This window comes from Gaeumannomyces tritici, assembly GCF_000145635.1.
Source record: "Gaeumannomyces tritici R3-111a-1 unplaced genomic scaffold supercont2.5, whole genome shotgun sequence".
Taxonomy (NCBI): domain Eukaryota; kingdom Fungi; phylum Ascomycota; class Sordariomycetes; order Magnaporthales; family Magnaporthaceae; genus Gaeumannomyces; species Gaeumannomyces tritici.
This window is the reverse complement of record NW_008804549.1, coordinates 2,435,700-2,460,835: the sequence shown is the minus strand read 5'-3', so window position 1 is coordinate 2,460,835 and position 25,136 is coordinate 2,435,700. Positions and strand designations below refer to the sequence as shown.

The 25,136-nt window shown below is 58.7% G+C and overlaps 10 protein-coding genes across 10 annotated transcripts; 3 read left to right on the top strand and 7 right to left on the bottom strand.

Annotated features, from left to right (window-relative positions):
• Nucleotides 1–928: 928 nt before the first annotated feature.
• On the bottom strand, nt 929–3,496 carry GGTG_09820 (high-affinity glucose transporter). Its single transcript, XM_009227679.1, has 7 exons — nt 3,161–3,496; nt 3,038–3,080; nt 2,717–2,954; nt 2,507–2,647; nt 1,609–2,430; nt 1,393–1,543; nt 929–1,285 (listed from the first exon to the last, which is right to left on the bottom strand). Exons 1-7 carry the CDS (start codon nt 3,323–3,325, stop codon nt 1,115–1,117), a joined length of 1,731 nt encoding a protein of 576 aa, XP_009225943.1. The 5' UTR covers nt 3,326–3,496; the 3' UTR covers nt 929–1,114.
• Nucleotides 3,497–8,084: 4,588 nt separating this feature from the next.
• On the top strand, nt 8,085–10,322 carry GGTG_09819 (hypothetical protein). The gene is made up of 2 exons (XM_009227678.1): nt 8,085–8,844; nt 8,925–10,322. Exons 1-2 carry the CDS (start codon nt 8,281–8,283, stop codon nt 9,402–9,404), a joined length of 1,044 nt encoding a protein of 347 aa, XP_009225942.1. The 5' UTR covers nt 8,085–8,280; the 3' UTR covers nt 9,405–10,322.
• GGTG_09818 (protoheme IX farnesyltransferase) lies at nt 10,267–13,102 on the bottom strand. The gene has a single exon (XM_009227677.1). It carries the CDS (start codon nt 12,989–12,991, stop codon nt 11,381–11,383), a length of 1,611 nt encoding a protein of 536 aa, XP_009225941.1. The 5' UTR covers nt 12,992–13,102; the 3' UTR covers nt 10,267–11,380.
• Nucleotides 13,103–13,557: 455 nt separating this feature from the next.
• GGTG_09817 (hypothetical protein) lies at nt 13,558–14,122 on the bottom strand (the record flags this gene model as incomplete). Its single annotated transcript, XM_009227676.1, has 2 exons — nt 13,558–13,785; nt 13,859–14,122. The coding sequence occupies 2 exons, from the start codon at nt 14,120–14,122 to the stop codon at nt 13,558–13,560; spliced, it is 492 nt and encodes a 163-aa protein (XP_009225940.1).
• Nucleotides 14,123–14,496: 374 nt separating this feature from the next.
• On the bottom strand, nt 14,497–15,150 carry GGTG_09816 (hypothetical protein; the record flags this gene model as incomplete). Its single annotated transcript, XM_009227675.1, has 3 exons — nt 14,497–14,821; nt 14,925–14,988; nt 15,081–15,150. The coding sequence occupies 3 exons, from the start codon at nt 15,148–15,150 to the stop codon at nt 14,497–14,499; spliced, it is 459 nt and encodes a 152-aa protein (XP_009225939.1).
• A 429-nt stretch (nt 15,151–15,579) lies between these two features.
• GGTG_09815 (hypothetical protein) lies at nt 15,580–17,082 on the bottom strand (the record flags this gene model as incomplete). The annotated part of the gene is made up of 1 exon (XM_009227674.1): nt 15,580–17,082. The coding sequence occupies one exon, from the start codon at nt 17,080–17,082 to the stop codon at nt 15,580–15,582; it is 1,503 nt and encodes a 500-aa protein (XP_009225938.1).
• Nucleotides 17,083–17,421: 339 nt separating this feature from the next.
• Nucleotides 17,422–18,383, top strand: GGTG_09814 (hypothetical protein; the record flags this gene model as incomplete). Its single annotated transcript, XM_009227673.1, has 3 exons — nt 17,422–17,497; nt 17,844–17,927; nt 18,229–18,383. 3 exons carry the CDS (start codon nt 17,422–17,424, stop codon nt 18,381–18,383), a joined length of 315 nt encoding a protein of 104 aa, XP_009225937.1.
• Nucleotides 18,384–18,653: 270 nt separating this feature from the next.
• On the bottom strand, nt 18,654–20,502 carry GGTG_09813 (hypothetical protein; the record flags this gene model as incomplete). The annotated part of the gene is made up of 4 exons (XM_009227672.1): nt 20,205–20,502; nt 19,364–20,054; nt 18,860–19,305; nt 18,654–18,779 (listed from the first exon to the last, which is right to left on the bottom strand). Exons 2-4 carry the CDS (start codon nt 19,590–19,592, stop codon nt 18,654–18,656), a joined length of 801 nt encoding a protein of 266 aa, XP_009225936.1. The 5' UTR covers nt 19,593–20,054; nt 20,205–20,502.
• A 129-nt stretch (nt 20,503–20,631) lies between these two features.
• On the top strand, nt 20,632–22,906 carry GGTG_09812 (oligosaccharide translocation protein RFT1). Its single transcript, XM_009227671.1, has 2 exons — nt 20,632–22,482; nt 22,590–22,906. Exons 1-2 carry the CDS (start codon nt 20,747–20,749, stop codon nt 22,666–22,668), a joined length of 1,815 nt encoding a protein of 604 aa, XP_009225935.1. The 5' UTR covers nt 20,632–20,746; the 3' UTR covers nt 22,669–22,906.
• Nucleotides 22,412–24,917, bottom strand: GGTG_09811 (hypothetical protein). Its single transcript, XM_009227670.1, has 2 exons — nt 23,146–24,917; nt 22,412–23,068 (listed from the first exon to the last, which is right to left on the bottom strand). Exons 1-2 carry the CDS (start codon nt 24,853–24,855, stop codon nt 22,802–22,804), a joined length of 1,977 nt encoding a protein of 658 aa, XP_009225934.1. The 5' UTR covers nt 24,856–24,917; the 3' UTR covers nt 22,412–22,801.
• Nucleotides 24,918–25,136: the final 219 nt, after the last annotated feature.

The window sequence follows — 25,136 nt, the reverse complement described above, 5'->3', positions numbered from 1 at the left end:
GATTGGACGTTGTGTGCCTGCATTCCCGGCGTTCCCCTACCACCCCGTTGCCGCCCCTTTTTCACTCTGCATCCCTATCCGGGATAGGGACAATGGCGGTGCCCCCGGGAGGGCCGCAACTGAGCCCAGCCCTAGAGGACAAACAAATGTCCCTGGCTGCAAACGGCCTCTCTGAGCAAGTGATCTGAGATGGCGACAAGCAAGGTAGTGCCCTCTCACTCGGGTGAATGTGGCATCAATAGAAAATACGCAACTCTTGATCTAGGACAACGTTCAGGATACTCGAGGTGTCCGTGACCATAAGCTCCCACAAGATACTACAAAGAGGCAAGGGTCAGAGGAGAAGAGGACGCGAGCAAACCAAGCAATGGTGGCCGAGTTCGGCATTAGAGGATTAGGACAAATGCAAGTTGACATTGACATTGGCTGTCACCAAAGATCCGGTAGTATCCATTGGCGACAGCAAGAGAGCACTGGGGCAGAAATTTGGAAGAGGATGCGATCCCTTTGCCAATTTGACCCAAGGCGACTGGAATGGCCAAATAAAAATGGCAGCCCATTCGCGACCGGGCCCGACGTGATTGTTGTTGAAGGGAGGGACAAAGGGAAGAACGGAAAAGGAAAGGAAACGCAATCAAGGCATAAGCTTCGCCTTGCCCTCCATCTGGCTCCCTCATTCGGTAATGGGTTGAGATGGTAGTGTAGAGAAAAACATAATGACATTTGAGCGTCGCATTCACGTCAATAGATCTGTTCAAAATGTCCTGGTTTTACGATAGGTTGGACGACTAGCGTGTAGAAAATGTTGGACGTGTATGATTCCTGAAAGTGCGCGCGTCATGTTGAGAGGGAAGCATTCCTTCAGTACCCCCACCCAGAGGTTACGTCCAGCTCTTGGCAGAACTGAAAGGCTCAATACGATGTGAAGCTCATCCTGTCCTGGTCGCGAGACAGCCGCATGCGATGGATGAATGACACCAAAGCCATCTCGAAGATGGGTGGTTAGATTTTGGGGATACAGGAATAGTTCGGCCATCACCCAACTCCAAGTATTCTCACAGCAAATCTCAAGACACCAGCACCCAGGATCGCACACCCCCCATATGGGCTCCCTCTAGACCCGAGCCTCGGTCTTCTCCATCTTTTCCTTGACGTCCACACCGTGGTCGCTGCTGCCGGCACCCGTCTCTCCCTGGAGGAGGGCCGTGAGACCAATCTCGCGGTTGATTTCGTCCATGCGCTCAATGTCGGCCTGGGCCGTTCCTTGAGAACCGAAGATGATGTCCTGTGGTAGAAAATATGGTTAGAATCCAACTTTGAGGTATAATACAAAATTGACGCATATAGGGTGTTGGTTGGTTTGAAGCGCAAGCTATGCGCCCAAGTACTCACCATCTCCTCGAGCGTGAGCCGCTTTGTCTCGGGCACGAAGAACCAGATGAATCCAGCGCCCATGAATGTCAGGATGCCAAAAATCAGATATGTGCCGTACGTGATGCTTTGCAGCATGATAGGAGTCACCTGGCCGACAATGAAGTTGTTCCTGTATAGAGCAGGTGTTAGTCACAAAACTCTGCGAGACACATCTGCAGAGACGACGCGACTTACATCCAGTTGCTCGAAGCCCCCAGCGCCACGCCATATGGCCGGGAGCTCAGGGGCCAGATCTCGGCGATGATGATCCAGGCGCATGGACCCCAAGAATACCCAAAGTGAATGACAAATAGCCAGACCATGACCACCGCAGCCCACCCGGCCGCGACCTGCTCCGAGAAGCGGCCGATGTTCTTGGCGAGGATGATGGCGATGATGATGTGGCACGTCCCCATCCCGATGGCGCCCACGGTGAGCACGGGCTTGCGCCCCACGCGGTCGATCCAGAGCACGGCGGGTATGGTGGCGAGCAGCATGACGATGCCGACGACGCCCGTGGCGAGCAGCGAGATGGTGGTGCTGTCGAGCCCGAGCTGGTTGAAGATGGTGGGCGCGTAGTACAGCACCGCGTTGATGCCCGTCCACTGCTGGAAGAACATGGTGACGGTCGCGACGATGACGCGCTTGAACATGGCCCGGCTCTGGAACAGCTTGCCGATGGCGACCCACTGGATCTTCCACGTGTTCCACGCCGTCGGCTCCGACAGGTGCGGGAAGTGCTCGGCGATGGTGCGCTTCTCGAACAGCGACTGCGCCTTGATCTCGAGGAACTCGAGCTCCACGAGCTCGTGGTCCGACGGCAGCTCGCGCAGGTGCGAGAGCACCTTGCGCGCCTCCTCCTCGCGCCCGTGGTGCACGAGCCAGCGCGGGGAGAAGGGCATGAAGATCATGCCGACGAAGAGGACCACGGCCGGCGCGAGCTGGAGCGTCGTGGGGGTCAGCCAGGCGGCGTCTTGTTGATGGCCGAGCTCGGTGCCTCCGATGAAGTTGGTGCCGCTTGGTTGGTTGGGCCCCATGGTTAGCTACGCGACCATGGACACACAAGGGACATGCATGTAGCTGTAGTACTCACTAGTCAATCCAGAAGCTGACCATGATGCCGAAGCAGATGGAAAGCTGCTGCGTGGCAACCAGCGCGCCGCGGACCTCGGGGGGAGCGACCTCGGAGTTGTAGATGGGAATGATCATGGCCAAGCTTCCGACGCCCATACCCCTGTTGTATCAAGAGTCGGGATTTAGTATTCGTGAGATGTCCCATGTCAGAAGCAGGGAGGGAACCAACGTGATAAACCGTCCAGCCAGAATAACCTCGTGTCCGGCCTGGACCGCGGTGGCCTGGATTATAACACCGAGGATGAAGACGGCCGTGGCAACCAGGACGCTGTGCTTTCGGGACAAGATCTCGGCCATGAAGCTAGACAGAAGGGTACCGATCCAGGCACCGAGCTCCAGGATGGCCGTGAGCCATCCCTTCTTCGACTGGTCTGCGTTCGGGTCGACCGGGTCCCACTCGCCCATATCTACCACAGAATGGGAACACTCGGTTATTAACATGTCGCGGCGATATGCGGTTAGGCTGGGTAGCGAAGGGTCGGGTACTCACGAGCCTGGAACGAAGGCATGGCCAGGACCCCCGAGAACATGCCCTAGGCTGCGTCAGCGACAAGAAGAGCGGGCGGGCGGCGCAGCCGACTGGATGCTGGCACATCGGGGCCATGATAGTTACCTGGTTGTAGCCGTAGAGGACACCGCCGATGCAGGCAAAGGCGGCGATGCGGAAGACCCTAAAGTTCTTGAGCAGAGCCCGGGCGCCGCTCGCCCCCATCATCGCCTGGCGCTTTTGAAGCGCGGCATCGTAAAACGCCGTGCCGGAGCCGCCGCCGCCAGCCATCTTTCACCAATTCTGTGTGTCTGATCTTGCCAGTATTGTTACTTTTTTCACCCGGAGTTGGGTTTGGCGAGTTACACGCTTTTTTTCCCCGCGCCTGTGTTGGGCAGAATGGAGGCGAGCCGTAGGGGCCACCAGAAACACAACCGGGACTGGCGGAGAAATATATAGCTGCTGTTCCTCCCGACAGCGGACTGTTGCTCATGACCAAAACCCCACGCTAAGCCGTTGGAGAACCCGGCTCGGACTCGGGGTAAATAGGGGTATCGACGCAGAGCTCTCGATCCTGGCACCGCTTTAGGTTGCATCCCAGCCGATCTCGAACTCCGTGGGGCCTTCCCACGCGAGAGGAGGTGCCCACCACCCACCAGCCTCCGCTGCCGTCACGGAGCGGTCGGTCCCCCAAAGGATCTTAGGGAGGTCTGGGGAAACCTCCCAAGGGTAACATGCGGGCCTCGCTCTCCAACGGCCGGTTTCGCTTCTACTAGGGGGGAAGAGCAGCTCTTGGATGGAGGTTGGGCAGACACGACAGGGGTGGGGGCTAATAAGGTGCTCCTATCGCAGCGAGGCCTGCATGTCATGGTGGCATCGAGGCTGGCGATGGAGGGGGGGCGTGTGCGGAGGTGCGGAGAAGCGGATGGATGATGGCAAGGGAGGTATCTTGCTTCCGCTTTTGGCTGTGAACCAAGCATTTCGTCCCGACGGGCAAGCATGGTAATCTCTCTCGAGTGTCGCCTTTCACAAGTCGGCGGAGTATCAAGATGCCATACTGCCTGGCCTCTTGTGCCTGACTGATATCTTGGCTTTGCCTGCTCTTGGCATTGGCGGCCGATCTTGCTACTTCAGATATATGAAGTGCCCTCTTTGAAAAAATAACGGGCTGGAGAAATAGGCTACAGGACGATACTTCACACAAACGCCGTCGCTCTGCGCGCTGACGGGGCTAAATGCCGGTCGAAATATGGGGAAATCGGAGTTAATGGAGCTCCATAGGAGCTAAACACGGCAGAGTCCACGGGTGTCGAGTGGGACGTATTATCCCGGCGGCCGTATGGACGGGTTGGAGAGCAGCACATGGATGGGCCAACTTTAGCCTGAATGCCTACCCTGGACGTGTTGCTTTCAGCACCAATCCGCTGGTCCCCAGACCCCGCAAACGGCATCCAACGTTCTGGTTCTGCAACCGGTAGGCTTGTATGTGGCGTCCAGACATCGGCCCTTTTCTCGTCGGCTGTCTGCTCGGGGTCAAGTGGTACCGACAGATAGAATAAAGAATCCGTCCCTTTTCCCGATAGGCGCTGCATGTATGTTCACATGGAGTAGTGGTATGTGCGCGGGGGAAGCGCAGCAGACAAAGTGCGCCTGGTCGCCACTGTTTGGTTGTTGGGCCCGACGACTTCGTGCAGCCCTTGAGCCAGGCTCTCTCAGACTCTCACTCTTTTGGGTGCGATAATGCTCTCCAAGCCCGAGAGCTATCGACGTCGTTGAAGAGCACTAGTCATTGTGATGGGGCAGCTTGATTACAGAGTATTTGCCGTGCCGACACAATCTTGGCAAGCCACTCCCGACCGCCCAACGAGCCGTCGGGATTGAGCAATGCTTGTCCCTTGGAGCCGTGGGGGTCTAGCAGTGGTGGCGCAAGCGAAATCTACGCATCCAAGAGGCTGAGGGCTTAACCACTAGCCACACATGCTCAACGATAACCAGCCGCTCCAGCCCTCATCACGACAACAATTCGGGCCTAAAGCGATGGGAACTAGTTTTGCAAACAAAAGCACCGATATACTAATATCCCGTGAGTGCATGGCTTGAGATAAGGCTCAGTGTCAACAGCAGACATGCCTAAACCCACGATCGCTACAGACAACGACCTGGTCTCGGAGTCTGCTCCGCCAACTCCACGCAGATAGATGGATTGAAGGACCAGCCATGGCCCCTGTCTAGTCTACTGTCGCGACAAGACATCGCGCTAAGGTGGATAAATGCGTCGGAGGAGACCCGATTGACGGCCAAGCTCCTAGGAGACTAGGCCCGCCGAATGGCCGCGTGGGAATGGCGGGAAAAAGTCCATAACTGGGCCAAACCGACAAGAGGTGTTTCCACAAAGTCGAGGCGCGCTGTTCGTCAAAGCTCATTTCCTCCATGCCCAAAATCCCCCAAGCGGGCGCTATTCCGATGCCTGTCTGCAAGCCCCTCAAAGCCAATCGCGCCATCTGCAGGCGCTCCTTCAGTGGGTCGTATGCTTTACTGGAGAACCAATGGGAGCAAAGGCACGTGAGCCGGCGCCCAAAATAGGGGACTTGGTCAGCCAGGAGGGTCCACGGATGCTTGGAGTGGGGTCTGGACTGGGGTTCTTGTTTTATTTTAACCGCCCTGGACTCTGTAAACGCCAGTCTCCAGTTTACATGGATACTTTGGCGCATAGCAACGGGCTCCTTCCTCTTCTCGCACGGAGCTTTCCTGCTGTTCCATTTTGCGTAACCATATACACGACGCGGTTGAGCACTGCCGCTGGGTCACCAATCCCAAAAAGCGGCAGGTTCTCCAAATAACGTTTGCGGCTCATCTCACCTCTGGCTGCTGCGTTTTGGATGTATCGTCATTTCCTGCCCTGAAGTAGTGGTGTGGCGCTTCCCTCTTTTTTCTATGGCACTTGCCCATTCCTCGACCTGTGGATGACTCGCCTTCGCACTGTACTAGCACCCGAAATTTGAGTTCCAGCCACGCCGAGCGGAGGCAGGCACGAGCACAGTGAGCGAGATCAGCTCCAAAGCCCAAAGAGGATCCAGCCACTCAAACGAGCCTCTCGGTCAGGTGAACCGTGACCAGCATCAGTTCATCGGCACCAAGCCCCAGCCCTAGATCCATGTCTGCATTGCAGCGGATGATCGCTTCGCACGCGCGACCTGAGTGTGGGCAGCACGCCGTTGCTGCTGGCCGTTGCTGCTGGCCGCCGCCGCCCTCGCCTCTGCTGACCGACTGCTACCATGAGCCGACCCCAACGCTCGACAGAGGAGACTCGACAGAGGAGATTTGACCTGTCTATTTGCACCATGCCCTCGCTGCTTGCCCCTTCATCTCGGGCTGGCCTCTGCTCCCGCGCCTCGCCTGGGAATACCGTCTGGCGCCATCTCCACCCCCCGCGATACGCTGGCTAGCCCTGTCGTTTGCCGCCAGCCGCGCTCCACAAGCGCCCTGACTCCCGCCTGTTGGCGTATGTGCCTAGCCCTGGAGGAGATCATGTCCACCACCAAGTCCCACCTTGCTCATCGGTCCGTGTGTTCATGTTGCGTTTGTTCTCTGCCCCTGCCAACAGCTCTGCCTCCTCCCCCGCGGCCCGGCAGGACGACCAGCCGCGATTGTTTCTTGTTTCAAGTCGCGGTTACGCTGCGTTTGTCGCTTGTTTGCCGCGACACGCTGCCAGAACACAAAGCCCGTGCTCCTCCATGTCGGCCCGACCATCTTTTGTTCCCCCTTGACGCTGCCGCTGTCCTGGCGCTGCTGCCGCCCACCCCACCACCACTCCCACGCACATATCCCGTCCCCTCCTACCCGGCGGCCGAACCTGGCTACTTACATGCAGAGGGCCCCTGGCACCCTGGTACCCTGGCGGGTTGGTCTCGATTTAGGACGGAAGCCGGACGGATCATACCTGGCTACATCATTGTGTACGATGCGAAAGCGGCTGCTAAAGCAGAGGAGCCAGCATCCAGTCGGACGAGGCTTCGTCCGCTGCACAAGGCTGCCGAATAGGCGCCCAGCTGTCCCCTTGCCCCCAGCTCCAACCCCTGTGGCTATTTCGGGGCTCCTTCCCTCTCCCGTCTGCCATTTCCCGAGCCCAGAATACCTCGAGGTCGTCCGTCAAGTTTGATGGAGAGCTCACCGAATAGGCACCTGCTCACTCCCCTCTGTGCAGAACAGTCTTCGAGGCAATCTCACTCTTTGGTGCTGTTAATTTGCTGTACATGCCAAGCCGCTAAGATGCGGACAGGAAAAGGTGGTAGTCCAACCTCAGCCTGCATGCACATTTGAAAAATTCTTCCCTTTGCCGCTGTCGTCTTTGTTAATCCCATCGCGCAGTCGCTTGGCCTGATGATGGCTGTTTCTGGACCGCATCCGAGGGGTAATCTCCGTTTTTTTTTCTTCTTCTCCATCATCATGCGTCTGGTGCTGTGGGTGGGCGGATGGGCGCTGTCTGTTTTGATGAGCCGCTAAGGCGCGCACACATGAACGGCTAGCCGCCCTCCCACACCATGCTCGCGCGACCCACAGCTGGCCATCTCGTAGCCGCCCAACTTCAGACAGACGCCATCCGAAACCACCCAGCCAATATCAGCGGCCCAAGGCTGTCCCATCTGCCCTTTCGGACACACGAGCTGGGTGGGTTTCATGCCGCCAGCCAGCTCTTGATGTACCCATGTTTCAGATCGGCAGCCTTTGCCTTACCCGGTCTTGCTCCTCCCTGACGGCTACGTACCTCGCTGCATGCCCAGCCTGCTGCTGTGCCATTGCATCGCAGCAACGCCAGGCCCCAGTCGAGTCTCTCGCTCTACGACGCGCCTTGCCGCTTCTACTTTTGGCCGGTCCACTCTGTCTTCGCATCTCCTTTTATAAAGTCAGACGGCCGCTTCATGGCCGTCTGGGTCTTGTCCTCTTTCCAGACATCAGATACCCCAACCACATTTTCCTTATCGTCACATACAACTTTCGTTACTTTCCTTTCTTGTCCGCTCTCCTTCGGTTCGACTCTCCTATCTTCTCATATTACTACCAGTATTTTCCCCAGCGTCTGTCGTTGCTGGCCAGCCATTCGTTTGATACGAACTGCTCGGGGCTCCTTCACCTATCCTCCTTTCCCCCCGGCTTACACAACAAACAAATCCTCGACTACCGAGACCTGTTCACTCCAGCGTTGACTTACCGCCACGCATATTTAGGACAAGCCAGGCTTGTCTAGCATGCCCAATATCACACACGGCTCCAGCCATAATCACTCTCGCTACGCCTCCGACTCTCTTGAGATGCCCAGCAGCATCCCGACCAACACCCAACAGATGGAGTTCTACGGTTCCCGGGGTCAGGCCATGGCGACCGGTTATTACGAACACCCCCTCTCGGCCACGCCCACCGGCCAGGCCTCCATGCCGGTTGCCTCGTACGACCACCAGTATGCCGTGGCCCCGCCGCTCGCCATACAGACAAGCAGCGGTGGTTACACCAGCGCGCTACCCACACAACACCGCGCGTCCTCGGGCGCATGGACTGCCGAGGACGACCAGGCCCTCATCAGGGCCCGCGCCCAAGGCCTCAACTGGGGCACCATCATGACCAACCACTTCCCCAACAAGACTGCCAACGCGTGCCGCAAGCGCCACGAGCGCCTCATGGAGCGCAAGGGCGCTGACGACTGGGACACCATCAAGCTGGAGCGCCTGGCTAGGGAGTATATGAACATGCGCAAGCAGATTTGGGCCCCGCTTGCCCAGGCTACCGGCGAGAAGTGGAATGTTGTCGAGCAAAAGGTACCTACCCACCAAAAAGCTCTTGGCCATATTTTTTTTCATGCAGATGTGCTGATCCTAGCTTGTTCTCCGCTTGATAGTGCATGTCGAACGGTATCAAGAACCTACAGTCGGCGGCCCGTCACGCCACCCGCCGCGAGAGGGCCGACGGGGGCCACGGCATGTATGATGAAGACGGCGCGGTCTCCGGGATTGGAATGACCCCGATCGACGAGCAGGAACTTCCCTTCTCATCACCGTCGTCTGCTGGCAGCGGCCCGGGCAGCACCGGCAGCAGCGCCTACGGCCCAGCATCGCATTCGGGAAACGGATACGCGGCCGCCCCCGGCGGCTACTACACGGGACACCATCAACATCAGCCATCGCATCATCATCAGCACCATCATCACGGGTACAGCAACTCCGTCTCGAGCACAGGGACCGCCGGGTACGGCAACGCGGGGGGCGGCAGCGTGGGCAGCCACAGCCCCAGCCCTTACCTGGGTCACGGCGCCCGTCTGCCCAGCGTGGACATGGGGATCAACAACCTGATCAGCCGGGGCTCGGGGGGTCGCCAGTGATGGGCCTCAACCTCATGGACCCGCCCCTGTGCCCGCAGGACCCGAGCAACGACTACGAAGATGCCCTCCAAGATGATGCCCTCTAGCGGCATTCAACCCCATCTCGATTCCCTTGCGCCCACACTCACTACTTGTCATCACATACCGACCAAGTTTCCTTATCACCTATCCTCCTGGCGGGCCCCCCGGTTATTCACCTTGCATATTTCCCACCCCGGCATCTCCTTTCTCAACTTGACTAGAGAGCCATCGAATGCATGGTACGGCGCATCACATACGCTTCCTTCTTACTTTTTTACATCCCATGGACTTTGGCCAAAACTTATGACCATAATGATTTTCCTTTTTCTCCCTTTCCTTTGTCATCCCATTTCAACCCTCCACATCCATCCTCTCAGAATAACAAGCATTCAGCGCCTAATCACACCCTCGATTGTTCTGCTACTTTTGAGGAACACACGCTCACTGCACTTGGCCTTGGCTTCTCCCCACTTCTCTGGATCTGGCTTTCCAAACTGTTTTTGCTTGGATTTCATCTTCGTGCCGGTTTGCCTTTAGTTATTTTTTTTATCTTGGGCGGGTTCGGGAGAAAACCCCGAATATTGTCAAGGAGTTCCGGCGAAATAGGTGTTTTCCCCAGAGGAGGCGTTGCTCTTGTTGTCTATTTTCTTCTTGTCACAGTTTGTTCACCCACACATTATCTTTTGGATTCCCAGGCGTGATCAAAACGCTTGTACTATTAGCTAAACACGGCTGTCTGCTCTCGAAAGATGCCGATCGAGACTCTCTGCTCGAGTACGAGAGGGCCGGCTCGCCGCATTGCAATTTCACACATACGAGTAAAAGCTGAGCTATAGAGAAGACAGCAGCACAAATTCTATTTTGGGCTCACAAACGAAGCCCATGATTACACTCGCATTTATCCCACTCAACATCTGTTTCGCAGTGATCCTCCAGGAACGGGCTTCGGGATTTTCATGCCCATATTGCTCGTCCCCAAATGGGCCTGTCGTGGCGTTTCCCCCGAGGCGGGTGCGGGCCTAAATAAAGTAACAGAAAGAATCATCGCCGCATCCATCATCTCGGCATGCACCCCCAAATTGCGCGGATCGGGGTTTCAGTAGACACGGGAAGTTGGTACTTTGAGGACCACGTGCAATTAGACAAGTTGTCACTGTTTGACTGACAGTCGACGGGTGCATTCCAGGGGCTATTCAAGATTACCTGTTTCTTTGTTTCTTTTGGGGCTTTGATGCGAGGCGCGCGCCCTCGCCCATGGCCCACAGGTCGACCCAAGCTCTTGTTGGTCTGACACCCATCATGCACGACAAAGAGGAGCAGCAGAGAAGGAAGCGAGGGCTGTACAACCCACCGGGTGAGAACTCAAAAAAAGAATTTAGTACTAGACCAAATCTCCCCGAGTTTCAGGTCAACGGATCGGTGCAAGCTGCAGTGTATCCTGGGGTTGTTGTTGCATCTAGGTACCATCTTGCGCGTGTGTGGTCGGCGAATTTACGCGCTGGACCCCACAGAAGCGCTCTCTCTCTCCCCCAGCCGCCCCTGATTCCAAGCGCCCACGCTTGCTGCGCGGGTCTTGTGCTCTTCCAAAGCGTTCCCCGTGTGTTGTCTCTGTCTCGCGCCAAGAAGCCAGCTTTGAAAGCCGCCGCTGCACCAAAAGCGCTTGCCCCACGCGGGGGGAAACGCCTCGCTCGAACACATGAGTGGATTTTTTTTTTTGACTTCTTTTGCTATTTGTTTTACACAAGTACCGCGCTTCAGCGACACGCCGCCCTGGCGGCTCTTTGAACATGGTAACGTGGGAAGAGGGTCGCGATCGGTAAAGAGCGTCGGCAGGAGGCGCCAAGACCATCAGGCTGACATGCGTACGTAGGTAGGTAGGTATGGGGCACCGGAGATGAGGTGATACTTTGTGTGTGCGCATGCGCGCGTTTGGTCCCCTCTCGCGATACATCGGCTCACTTGGCCCCACCGCCATCGTCGTCCTCGACGTACTCCCACCCCTCGTCGTCGTCGTCCCCAACAAGCTCCCCCTCACCCGTGAGGCTCCGCCAGACGCGGCCCCACATGCCCTTCTTCTGCAGCAGCGCCAGCACCATGACGACAGGCAGGTGCCAGACGCTGGCCCAGAACAGGCCCCGGGCGCTGCCGCCGGCGCCGCGCAGGCGCCAGAAGCGGACCGACTCGCGCGCCAGCCAGACGTTGACGGGCAGCGACGTGACGGCGAAGGACCAGTCCGTGACGCCGACGGCGCAGAGGCCGACGCAGATGGGGAGGAAGCCGAGCAGGCCGTAGCGGAGGGCGACGCGGGCGTTGCGGGCCGGATTCGTCCAGGCGAGCATGCGCAGGCCGGCGGTGCGGTACTCGTCGCGCACGCCCCACGACAGCGCCATGAAGTGGGGGAACTGCCAGGCGAAGAGGAGGGCGGCGAAGAGCCAGCCGCCGGCGCTGGAGCCGTCGGGAGCCAGGAGGAGCTCGCGCCAGGAGCCGTCGCCCACGGCCGACTCGCCCGCGGCGGCGGCCCAGCCCATCAAGGGCGGGATGCCGCCGACGACGGCGCCGACCCACGTGTTTGCGGCCGAGAGGCGCTTCATGGGCGTGTAGACGCCCGCGTAGAGCGCGATGTTGGCCGCGCCCAGGAAGGCCACCGTCGGGTTGACGCCCAGGTGCAGGGCCGCGACGCCGGCGACGGCGCAGCCGACGGCGAAGAGGACCGCGGCGCGGGTGGAGACGAGGCCGCGCACGAGCGGGCGGGCGCGCGTGCGGCTCATGAGGGCATCGGTGCGCGGCTCGTAGAGCATGTTGAGGGCGTTGGCGGCGGCGGAGCAGAGTGTTGTGCCGGTCGTGAGGAAGAGCAGCGTGAGCGGCGAGAGGGACGGGAGCGTGGCCTCGGCGGCGCCTGGCGAGAGGAAGGCGGGGACGGGGTAGAGGGCGTAGGGCGCCATGGCTGAGAGGACGACGAGGAAGGTGAGGCGCGGCTTGGAGAGCGAGAGCAGCGCCGAGAGCTTACGCCGGAGCGAGTCGGCTGGCTGCTTGGCCGCCGCCTCGGCTAGGATCGAGGACGCATCGGGCGGGAGGGGTGCGTCGGCGGGGGAGGAGGAGGAGGAGGGCTTGTCGGGGCCTGATGTGGCGGAAGTGGAGGGGTCGGCGGCACGTTTCGCGGCCTGTCGCCGTCGATGTGGTAATACGTCATGGGTCGTAGTGGAGGCGGCGCTCGGGGGTGGCTCGTCCGCGCCTCGTGGGTATGGTGATGAGCTGAAGGTGTTGCTGGCGGGTTTTGCTGGTGGGCGCGACGTCACAGCAGCCGCGCCCATGTTGCGCGCCCTTGGTCTGAACTGGATGCCTCCGAATCTGTCGAGTAGCGTGTTGGACAGGAAATATGCGCCCTTCACCCGAGGCGACTGCGCCGGGGCCGAGGGAGCACCACCACCAGCCGCAGATCTTGGCCGTGCTGTGGTCGAGAGAGGGGCTAGAAATCTTTGCCTGGCAGGCAGCCGGCGCCTGCAACACCTCCAGCAGACATTGTCCAGGGCACCGACGCCCGGCAGCAATGGTCGCGGGCCCGGCATGTCGGTGGACCGTCTGTCAACTCATCAGACCGGCAGGTAATGGGTAGGCTAGCGGGTGTCGCTGCTTGTTGCGAGGTTGAATCGCCTCAATTCTGTCATTGAAATCAGGCGAGCACCCACCCACTGGCGGCTGGTGCTGTTGGATGCTGGAGCTTCTGTGGGTTGCTAGAGTTTGGGGTGCATGATGCTTATGTCAGCTGTGGGCTTCTCCCGGTGCCACATCCATCACTGTGACATTCGCTCATTCTTCTACCCTTCACCATATCTTGCTTTCTCGAAAAAGGCATCGCGTTAAGAGTTAATAATTGCCGCAGACTGCATTTTGATTGCCCCATGAGCAGTAGACAGGCTCAAAAAGGTGTGAAAATCTTGCTCCGAGCCCAAGACTCGCCATCCTCCACGCCATACTATTTCCCGCCAATCACCTCGACTTGCGTTTTCATCCAGACTCCAAGACTTCTCCCCTCTAAAATTTCCACTCGCGGGATAATGAGATCATCAGGCCAAATCGGCAGCTAGCTGACATGTCCCCAGTGCACAGTTCGGGGAAGATTCTTCGAGATGGCTCAAGAGCAGTTGAAAGCGAGGCGGAGGCACTCGGTGTCGTTGCTGAAGTCGTTGCAGTTGTAGCGCCAGCCCGCGTTGATGTCCGTCTTGCGGCCCTTGTACCAGATTTCGCCCTGGGGCTCGAGGTCATCGCCGTGAAGCTTCAGCTCGACCGAGTACGGGAGCCGGGAGTGGAGAGACCACTCGCCGTTGGCAGGGAGGACGCCACTGCCGGCAGGCCAGATGCCCTGTCGTGTGGTGAGCCGGGAAGTGTCAGCGATTCTCTATGGCTTGAAGTCCACTTCAAGCAGATCCACTAACCATGGTGTCGCAGTTGTAGTCGTAGAGGACGACGACGCGGCCGACGGGCGGGCGCGCCGAGTAGATCTCCAGAGTGCAGTAGCCAGGTCCGGTAGGCTTGCACACCAGGTTCGGGCGCGGACCGATATCAGTGCTCGTAGTCTTGATCAAGGTGGTAGGGGACGCCTGAGAAGAGACGGAAGAGGCCTCGACATCCGCGGGCGCGCCCAGAGCCTCGCCGACGAGGGCGACAAGGATGGGGCCGAAAAGCTTGGCGAGCTGCATCGCGGGTATGATCAGAGGGAGTGACACGGGTGTGCTTGCTGATGCGCGTGCTCAAGAGGATTGTCGCTTTTCTGGATGAGCGAGAGATGGGTGTCGAGCAGGAAAATGTAGGTGCGGCTGCTGGCTGCAGACGGTGGTTCTTATATGCTGGAAATCGCCGAAACGGAAGGAGCCTTCGGCTCCATCACTCCTTCCTCCCGCCTAAACCACCACCGCCAGCTGGAAATTTGCTCTCGAGCCCTGTGCTGCCATGGGCCAGCTCAGGCTGTGGCAAGAGTCAACTGCAACGGCCAGGTCTTTGAAAAGGTGACGGGGTTGATACGATCATCCTCCTAGTACACATCACGGAAGCCGCGCGAGTAAAGATCCCAAAGTCAAGGAGTGAAGCGTATGATAAGGAACGTCAGGCGGTACATCTTGGGGCCTTGTCGCCTGAACTTCCGCCCCCTCCAGCCCCAGCTGAGATTTTCCATCCCCATGCCGGCTGCCTTGTGAAGCCAGGCTTGGAGAACGGCCTTGGTCTGATACCCATGGCACAGCGCGGCCTTGCCAAACTCCTGCACCTCCACGGGACCCTGATTTTGTGAACTCGACACGCCGCTTGGTATCGTTCGCGTTCCTGGCCACAAGCGTGACCGTTGCGTCAAAGACGATGTCCTTGTAGAGGTCAAAGTGCTTGACATAGTCTTCCATATACTCCTAGAAGTTTTTTAGTATCATGGATGGCGGGTACTCTGGAATTGGTTTGTTAACTTGGAATCTGGGCCTGTCTCGCCAGACTATCCCAAAGCCACAGACTCACTCATTCCCAGGCATCGGGAAGTCGGAAAAGCCGCAAGTATACTTGCTAATATTCGCCTCGGTGCCTACAGTAAGAGTATTCAGGTCAGCCACTGCCGCACCTACGCCAGACGGGTGGATGTTCGATCCACCGGCTGAGGCAGTGGTAAAGACTCACGAGACAGGGCTGTCGTGTACGTCGGATTTTCCGAGCAAGACCACAGCTCATGCCGTAACCTGAAGACCATCTTCCCACAAGGTCTTGAGGCAGGCCAGCCTTTGTCACGATTCGTATCGTGCCCAGTCAGCACGAGCATGGGGCTCGACTTTTTGCGCTGCAAAGTAGTTGTTTCACTCACCAGCCGCTATAACTGCCACGGTTACTTTCTCCACTTGCCTTCTTGCCATGTGCGGGTTAAATTCACCCACGCGCCGAAGATGCAACACTCCAGCACAAAGAAAAGACCTGTCACCGATTCCAGACATCTCTCGCCGCATTTTTGACATGGTTCTATGATTGTTAACGCGTGTGTTTTTTCTAAAAGTATTACCCGTGTACGCCTGGATGTGACCATCCCGCCCCCAAGAATGCCTGATGCTATTACCCCATCACCATCTATAGTGATTCCTTACCTTTACCAAAGGCCAAGCCTCGTAGCCTCCAGAACGAGGTCTATTCACTCCAGGACCTCGTCCACCCACTCCATCCACTCCTCGTCGCCGCACAGCGCCTCCATCGCCGCCGTCGTCGGCAGCATGACCAGTAGCTCCTGGTGTTCCGAGCCGGAGCGGGCGGGCAAAATCATGTTGTAGCCCGTGACCCACCACGCCCCCATGGACCGGCGGACCGCCTCGGGCCTCTCGTCCAGCAGGCCAGGAACGCTGGTCCAGCGCACGTCGGCGCCGCCGAGGTACCGCCACGTGTTGACTACGGTGTTTCCGGCGTCCAGCGGGTCGATGCTCCAGGCGACCCGCGACACGTCCCTGACACTCGCGTACAGCGCCGTGCGCACCTGCACGTCGTCCCTGCCCGTCTGCGTCTCGGCGGCTGCCTCGATCTTGCGCACCACGGCGGCCAGGGCCGACGGGTTACCGCAGGCGCCGAACAGCTGCGCCGCCGAGTCGGTCGTGGCGAGCGCGCCGTACGTCGCGTTGCCGAAGTAGTCGGCCTCCTCCTCCCTTTTCCCGAACAGCCCGCGTCCCCTCCAGTTCACAGGTATTTTCATGCTCGGGGGTGGCGGCGCCGCGAGGTGGGCCGAGGCCGGGGTGGTGCCGCGGTACTTGAGGACCTCGGCCGCCGAGCGGGCCTTGCAGACGTGCGACCACGTCAGGGCGGCCAAGCACATGTAGCTCGTAGGCACGCTGGTCCTCCCCGTCTCGTCGCTGGCCTTGATGAGCGCCTGGAGCTCCCGGAGCTTGTCGTTGCGGAACCTGAACAGCCTGCCGGTGCCTTGGAGATCGAAGTCGGCCGCCTGTGGCCCCCGGGTCTCTCTCGGCAGGTCCAGGAACTCCGGGAGATCCAGGTCGGGGAACTTGGCGGGATCGAGGCGCGCGAGGTCCTCGTCCGTCTCGATCGGGTCGTACGGGATAAAAGACGTGTCCTGGCTGGGCCTGGTGGCCGCCGGCACCTTGCCTCGGGCGATCGACCCGAGGCACTCGAAGATGGTCTTCATACAGCAGCCGTCGAATACCGCGTGGTGCAAGTGGTAGGACAGTATAAGTCCGCCCTCGATGACGACCGCCAGGACCCTAAATGTGGGCAAGGTCGTGTCCTCGTTGTGGAGCTCTCCGTCGTACCAAAATCGCGGGTGGACAAAGGCCGAGGGAGGGAAGCCCTTGGCTTTCAGCTCTCCGTATGTTTGGCCAAAGGTGTCCTCCTCGTGCAGAACGTCCAAGGGGATGCTGTCGTTGTCGAGGTCCATAGTGAGGGCCATAGTGCCCTTCTGTGTCGGGCTCTGGACCAACGAGATGCGGCCCGCGGCGTCTGGTCGGGCGATCACGAGTATGTCCAGGGACTCTCGGATTTTTTTGATGGCTTCGCCGGACTTGCTGTTGTCCAATGGGTGGCAGTGGGCCGTGCTGAAGTAGCTCCGAGGCCCGGCTTGGTTCCATGGCGACAGTGCCATCGTTGTCGTTCGGCCTCCCTTGGGGGCGGGCTCGGTGCTTCCGGGAAGCGACATCGCTCTTTTTGTAATTACCTGTAACTACTGCGCTGAGTATTTGCGGTCGGTCATCTATTCAGATCAATCTGGCAACGAATACTGGCCTCCAGGTAGTAAGAGTGTGGTTGAGTCGGTCTTCAGTCGCCGCAGAGGAGTCGACGGCCATGTATATATGTGTAGAGGGCGAATCACAGTCGAGTGACGGGTACAGTGAAGTCGGAGCGAAAGGAATGACATGGGCGGGTCGATGATTTCTCTTTGTTTCAAGCCAAACAAAGCAGGATGAATTCTTTGTAGGCCCAAATCTGAAAGAGCGTTTCGAGGGGGCTCACCTCACGTTTGCGCTGGACTAGCGCCATGCCACTGCTTGCTGTTGTTCAAGAAAATCAAAAGAAAGAAGAGCAGAAGAAAGATCTAGTTCGAGGGAGGTTTGGTAGGACAATACTCAGTCCGAGCAATTTCAGACAACTATAAGTCCGGAAGCGCTTCAACCACCGACCCGTCAAGTGACACGTAGATGACTTTTTATAACACCAGCGCAAGTTTGACACATGTTCTGGCAGCAAATGGCCTAATCACTCCAGATTAGTGGTTTTCACTTTATGAATGCGGTGGATATAATTACAGACGCTCTCGGTTGGTGGAGCGAGATCTCATGTGGGAGCCGGGATTCACGTCCAGTTGCTCCGTTAATTTTGAGTTCAGACAAAGGCCCGCGGGAGCGGTGTGACCGCTTCCTCTCATTTTTACGAAGTGCCCGACTTCGCAACAAGTGGCAGGCTTACAAAAAAGGAGAAAGGCTTGTCCCGCCCCATTAGCCCCACATTGTGTCCAACAGCTTTCCCGCAACAAGGATTTCTTGGGTAGGACGGTTTTCGTCGTGCAGCTGTTGGGCGGAGAGATTTCCGTTTGGCCAAAAAAACACAATAAAGCTAAAGTTAATCGCTACGCGAACATGTGCACGTGGGTATGATCTGCAGGTTACGGAGCAAGAAAGGTTTACAGGGCATGGGTGGGGTTAGTGCCCGGTCACCGGTATTAAACGAAAAAAGAATTAACATATCGAAATCCGGAAATCTAAAATACAACTAAGCTCGGAATGTCCAATTCGCATTACACTTTTGCAAAGTCATGTTTGTTGGTCTTGAAACGGCAACACATTAGCTTTGTATCACTGGTTTGAAATAATATACTACTTTAAATTCTTATTGCTTTTGAAAGAAGCAAAATATTGTGGTGTATTCAAAATGGTAGCGCAGCTTAGGAAATTCGCTCTTAAAAACCCAAACCATGCGGCTTGCTACAAACGCAACTTCTAGTAACCATTGCGCTGAAGTGATAAGTATTGCTTAAAGCGATTTATACTGCTTAGCTTCATCGAGCCCTCGATACTGTTAAATATGTGTACACATAACAAGGAAATGTTTTTATATCTTTATGGATACTTTTAATTAAACCACCATTGCAGAATCTGTTCGATACCAGCCTGGCTTGTGAAAGTAGGAAATGTAGAAGCAACGGTTTGCATCCGGTGAGGATATGGGTATTTTCGATGTAATTCTAGCGTGATAAACATCGATCTATGCCTTTCATTGGGGCCGATGCCCATGTGATGCAGGCATCTCCAGTGGGGGCACGTAGCCGGGCATCTCGGTCGGTGGCGACATGGCACACATTTCCGTTGGGGTGGCCTCGAGCTCCCGCAGTGGTGGGTTCTTGCCGGTCATGGGTGCGCTCGAGTATGGACTCCAACTCGTCTCGTCACCCCGTAGCCCTTCGCTTCCTCTCTGAACACAATTTGTTCCGTGGCCGGCCCAGGAGCTTCGCCCCTCGCCCGCCAGCGCCGACCGAGGAAGAAGGCGACGGCCAGCAATCCGGTGCCCCCGATGGCGGCGCCGATGCCGATTCCAGCCGGGGCACGAGTGCTGAGCGATTCCGAGGGGGCATCTACGGGCAGCGGCGTGTCTGGGTTTGCGGTCGACGTCCCCTTGGAGCTGCTGGCTGTGGTCTCTGAACTCGAGCTCGAGCTCGAGCTCGGCGAAGAGGTTGGGTTGGCCGGTAGAGCGGCACCAACGGTTGTCATGACGGAACGCGGGGTGGAGGAGAGGCTGAACTTGGGACTGTTCGCACTAAAGCCAGCCTCCATCCCAGGTCGCAGGTTGAAGTAGCAGGGGGTGGAGCTTGTGAAGTTGAGGTACACCAGGACCGACCTATTTTTGGGCCCTGCCGGCTGGATGCGGACTGTGCTGTTAGCATGGGGACTCCACTGAGATGGTGATAAACAAAGGCTAGGCCTCACTAAGTTTGTTCCCATTGTCGCAAAATGTGAACATGTTCGGTGAGCCAAAGGGCGAGATGTACGAGACGTTGACCGTGTCGAGCGAATACAGCGTCAGGCCGCCCTCGGGCGGGTACAGGTACCACACGCCATTCTGGCCGTTCTGCGCGAGGCCGGTCCGGCAGCAGAGCCCGAGGGGACGGCGAGCACCGAGGCGGTAGCAAGGGCGGGTTTGCTCACCGCGGGGCATGCTAGCGTCGTCGATATATTGTGCGTGTCAAAATGCACCTGACGCGCTCAGGTAGAGCACGGATAAGTTTCTCCTATCCTTCTTGGTTGGACACTAGGGAACGCTTGACAGATACAACGCGCAACTGATGGCACAGATGCCAAGCGGCGCGCCGGCAGGTAATAGAAAGTGGGAAAGGGAAGAGGAACAGAGAATAAAATAGATCCGATTCTACAGGAAACCAAATTGGCTCCGAAATCCGCCATCCAAAGGGAGACGCGGGCGGGAGCCACAGCGCTTGCTGGTGCTGGAAGTCCGGGGCTAGTCCGAGCACAAGTGACAAAACGGCGGGTGATTGGTGGGAGGTTTACTTGTGGCTGTCGAACCTGGGCAGGGATGGCAATCTCAGTGGACATGGCCAAGTTGACGGCCAAGGCAGTTAGCTCAGGCCGGCCGCGTGCTTCTCCCAGCACATGTGTTTCGCTGAGATTGTCAGTAGCTGAGATGATCTGCGTTATCAGCGCATCACGGGAATCTGCTCTAATTCATAGGCATCGATCCTTCTGCTCCTCTGAGCGAATGGGCATGCTGCTAGGTGGAATCCCAAAGGTGCATTCGCTACCTAGTGCTTACATGAAATCTACACCTTCAAGAGAGAGAAAGACGTCGGCTTGCTGGAAATGGAGGAGATCAGATGTAGCCAAGAAGGCGGGCCGAGATGCAAGGGCTCGGTATTTCCAGGCGACAAGAGGGCCCTGGCCTCGGTGGTGGGCTTATGTTTGCGATTTTGTCCAGATAGGAGTCTAGCTCCCACACCGGGATTTATCGCTCGCCTGTGTAACGTGTAGGGGGAATCCTGGATTGATGTGTGCATTCTGCGGCTATGCTGTGCCCGGGCTATGTCCTGTTCATGGCTAGGAGTTTTGATATTATTGAACATGGAAATTGAATGGCCACACATTAGGTGGCTCAAGCTGTACCAGACAGCTGGAGCGGGTCACCAACCGACAGCCTAGTGGTCAGCCACAGCGCACCAGACACGCTGTTCAGTTGTGGGCCACAAGTGCCCCGCCAACTGTGCGAGCGGGTGAGAACTTCACACGTTGACGTTCTCTCCATCTCTCCCAGCCCCTTCTTTCAACCACACTCTTTGTCCGCGGGAACGGGCTACGACGATGGCTAGCGAAAAGGAAGCAACCCCCCTCGGCAGCCCGGCCGCCTCGGGCGCGCTGCGCGGCGCGTCGCTCCTGATCCTGCTGCAGGTCGCCTCGCGCGCCATCACCTTTGTCGCCAACCAGCTCCTGCTGCGCTTCCTGACGGCCCAGCTCCTGGGCGTGTCGACCCAGCTCGAGGTCTACTACCTCTCTGTCCTTTTCTTCGCGAGAGAGAGCCTCCGCGTGGCCATACAGCGCCAGGGGGACGCGCAGGACCGTGCCGATCACGCACACGAGGGCGATGCCAAGACCGGCGCCGCCAAGGATAATGCGGCCACCGCTACCGCCGGCCCGGGCCCCAGGTCTCCGGCGGCGGCAGACACCGCGCGCGCCCGGACCACGCAGGCCGTGGTGAACCTGTCGTACATCTCCATCCTCCTCGGTCTCGTCTCGGCCGCCCTGCTGGGCGTCTTGTACTTGGGCTCGATCGACGGCGACACCATGGCGTCGACGCCGTTCCTGCTCCCGTCCTTCTCCATCTACGCGATCGCGGCCATGGTGGAGCTGCTCTCGGAGCCGGCCTTCGTCGTGATGCAGACTCGGCTGCAGTTCGGCGCCCGCGCCACCGCCGAGTCCACCGCGACCTTTGCGCGCTGCGTCGTCACGCTAGGCTCTGCCGTGGTCGCCTCCCGGCTTCGGGTAGAGGCCGGCGTTCTCCCTTTCGCGCTCGGCCAGCTCAGCTACGGCCTCGTGCTGCTGGCTGTCTACGGCTGGTACGGCGCCGTGCTCGCCGGCAAGGAGGGCTTCTCGCTGCTGCCAAAGAAACTGGCCGCCGCTTCCTCCTCGTCATCCTCTTCGCCATATGCCATGTCGTTCTTCTACCGGCCCACGCTGTACCTGGCACGGAGCATGATCGCGCAGAGTCTGTTCAAGCACCTCTTGACGCAGGGAGACACCCTCCTCGTCACTGCCCTCTCGACCCCCACGGCGCAGGGCGTCTACGCACTTGCAAACAACTACGGCGGCCTTGTGGCTCGTCTTGTCTTCCAGCCCATCGAGGAGAGCAGCCGCTCGTACTTCAGCCGCCTCCTGTCACAACAGGGCCCTGGTGCTACCGACAAGACCACCGGCAACGAGGAGAAGGAGAAGGACAAAGCGGCCGCCCACAAGGCCAGCGCCGACCTCACCGTCCTCCTCAAGCTCTACTCAATCTTCTCAGTCGTCGTCGTGGCCCTGGGCCCCACGGCGGCGCCCCTGCTCGTCGGCCTGGTGGCCGGCCCGCGGTGGGCCGCGTCAGGCGCCGGCGCCGTGCTAGCCGCCTACGCGCTCTACGTGCCGCTGTTAGCCGCCAACGGCGTCGCCGAGTCCTTCGTGGCCTCGGTGGCCACCGAGGCCGAGGTTCGCCTGCAGAGCGCCTGGATGGGCGCCTTCTCGCTCGCCTTTGGCGCCGCCGGCTTCGTCTTCCTGCGCGTCCTCGCCTGGGGCGCCAAGGGCCTCGTCGTCGCAAACTCCATCAACATGGCCTGCCGCATCGTCTGGTGCGCCGGCTTCATCTCCCGCTACTTTGCGAGGGCCGGCGTAAAGTTTGACCTGGCCGAGGTCCGCCCCAGCGCCCTCACGATCGGGGCCGCGGCCGTCGCCAACCAGGCTGCTCGTGCTGTTGTCGGCGGCTCCCCTCTGCCCGGTCTCGCCGCCAAGCAGATAATGATCGAGCTTGTCAAGGTTGCTGGCGTAGCCATTGTGTTTATCGCACTGGTGTAAGTCTTGTTCTTTCTGTCTTTCTCGCATTTCTATCGACCCCTCGATTATGTCTATCCTCGAACAATCAAGTCTAGAAACCCCTAGTCTAACGAACGCTGTGTAGGGCAATCGGCGAGCGGCAGTTTCTGCTGCGATGCTTCGAGACAGCAAGGGGACGGCGGCAAAAGGCCACCAACAAGTAAAGGGACAGGTTTCAAGAAGCGGAAAGAAAAAAAACAACATAAAACTTTTGCTTTGCTCAATCATGAAGCCCCGAGTCCCAACGTTAGATGATTCAATTCCCATATACCCATAGAGTGAACACACGAGTTATGCTCAGTCAAACGTTATCTTCTTGCCCTTCTGGCTCATGTCGACGTCCTTGAAAAAGGCGCCGTAGGTGTCGTGGCCCTTCCTCTTGACAGTCGTTCCAAACTTGAGCAGCTCCTCGGGTACCGGCTGGTTGGCACCCTTGAGGACGTTGACGAGACTGCCCGAGTGCGCCTTGTCGTGCTCGGTGAAGAGAGTGATGGCCTGGCCGAGCTTTCCGGCACGACCAGTCCGGCCAATGCGGTGGACGTAGTCCTCGATGGTCAGGGGGAACTGGAGGAAATTGATAGCACAATTAGCAACGAGATTTTCAAAAGAGGTTGGAACCGCCCAAACTGCCAGAAGCTCACCGTGACGTTGATTACCAACTTGACCTCGGGAATATCCAGACCGCGAGCGGCGACGTCGGTAGCCACCAGGACGGTCGTCGTGCCGGCCTTGAAGGCCTCCAGGCTCCGGGTCCGCTGCTCCTGCTTCAGGTCGCCGTGAATGCTGGCGACATTGATGCCCTTGCGCTGGAGGTGGTTCTCGACGCGCACGGCCTCCTTTTTGTACAGGCAAAAGACGAGGATGCGGTCGTTCTTGCACTTGCCCCTCTGGGCCTCGGCCAGCAGCTGCACGAGCCTGTTCTCCTTGTCCCAGGGGCTGACGACCTCGACGGTCTGCGAGATGCGCGAGTTGGCCTGCAGCTCGACGACGCCGTTGCCGCTGCCCTCCTCGCCGTCGGCGCCCGCGCGCGTCTTGCCGCCGATGGTGATCTTGACGGGGTCGACCATGAAGGTCTCGGCCAGGCCGCGGACGCTGGCGGGCCAGGTGGCGGTGAACATGAGCGTCTGGCGGCGGCCGCGCTCCGGGCACAGGCCCAGGATTAGCTTGACGTCGTCCTCGAAGCCCTTGTCGAGCATGCGGTCGGCCTCGTCGAGCACGACGAAGCGCACGGCCGAGAGGTCGACCGTGGCGTCCGACAGGAAGTCCTTGAGGCGGCCCGGCGTGGCGACGATGATGTCGGCGCCCTTGCGCAGCAGCGCGCGCTGGTCCTCTTTGGGCGCGCCGCCAAACAGGCAGACGGCCGAGAGGCCGACGAGCGCGGCGAGCTTGGCCAGCGCGGCGTGCGTCTGCATGGCGAGCTCGCGGGTCGGCGAGACGACGACGGCGAGCGCGCTGGCCGAGACCCTGCCGCCCTTGGACGGCCTGGGGCGGGCGTCGGCCGGGAGGGACTTGAGGGCCTCGACGCAGGGCACGGAAAAGGCGAGGGTCTTGCCGGAGCCGGTCTCGGCGATGCCGACGACGTCGCGGCCCGAGAGCGAGTATGGCCACGAGGCGGACTGGATCGGGGTCGGGACGCTGAAGCCGGCGAAGGGCGCCTTGGCAATGAGCGGAGAGGCGGGCAGCTGGTCGAACTTGAGGATCGGACGATGTGTGGTCGTCGACGAGGGCTCTGAAACGGCAACCTGCTGAGTGTCCATGAAGTCCTTGACCTCGGACTCGGGCAGCGCTGTCAAGGCGTCGGTCTGCTTGTAGACGTAGGTCGAGTCGCGCGCGACGACGCCGTTCGCGGCCCCGGTCGTTGCGCCGTTCGCGACCCCGTTGGCGGGGCTCTCGCTGCTGTCGGCATCGTCTGCGGACTCCTTCGCCTTCTTTTCCCTCTTGCTCTTCTTATCCTTCTTTTCTTTCTTGTCCTTTTTCTCCTTCTTCTCCTTCTTCTCCTTGGTCTTTGTAGCTGCCTCCTCCTCCACCACCGGCTCCTCAACCTCTGGAGTCGCGTCGGCGGGGGTGCTCTCCTCTGCGGCCGCGACGGTGGGCTCTGTGTCTTCCGACTGACCCTCGGCGCGCTTCTTCTCCTCCTTGTCCTTTCGTTTCCTCTCCTTCTTTCCCTTCTTTGCTTCTTTGTCTTTCTTTTCCTTCTTCTCCTTCTTGTCCTTCTTCCGCTTCTCCTTTGTTACAGTCGGCTCCTCGCTTTCGTCACCATTGTGGGCAACAGGGTCGGTCTTGGCCTTCTTGGCTAGCGGTTCGCTCTCGCGGTCGCCGTCGGAGCGGCTGTGTTTCGTCCCTGCAGACATTGTGGCTGGTGTACAGGTCTGAGTTTGCTGGGCGGGGCGGCTTCGGAGTCTTCTCAACGCCGACAATCGTCCAGAGGAAGAAAAAAAGGCAAAAAGAAAAAAAAGATGAGGATGATAAGATAAGACCGACAGGGATCTCAATGTGGGGTATATAGGGTAGACCCACAAGGCCCTGCATGTGGCTTGCTGGGCCGACAACGGCACACGCATCATGAGTTTGCTGTGAAGGAGCCGACATCATTCTGCGACTTTCCCCTCAATATACAATGCAACCCACTGAA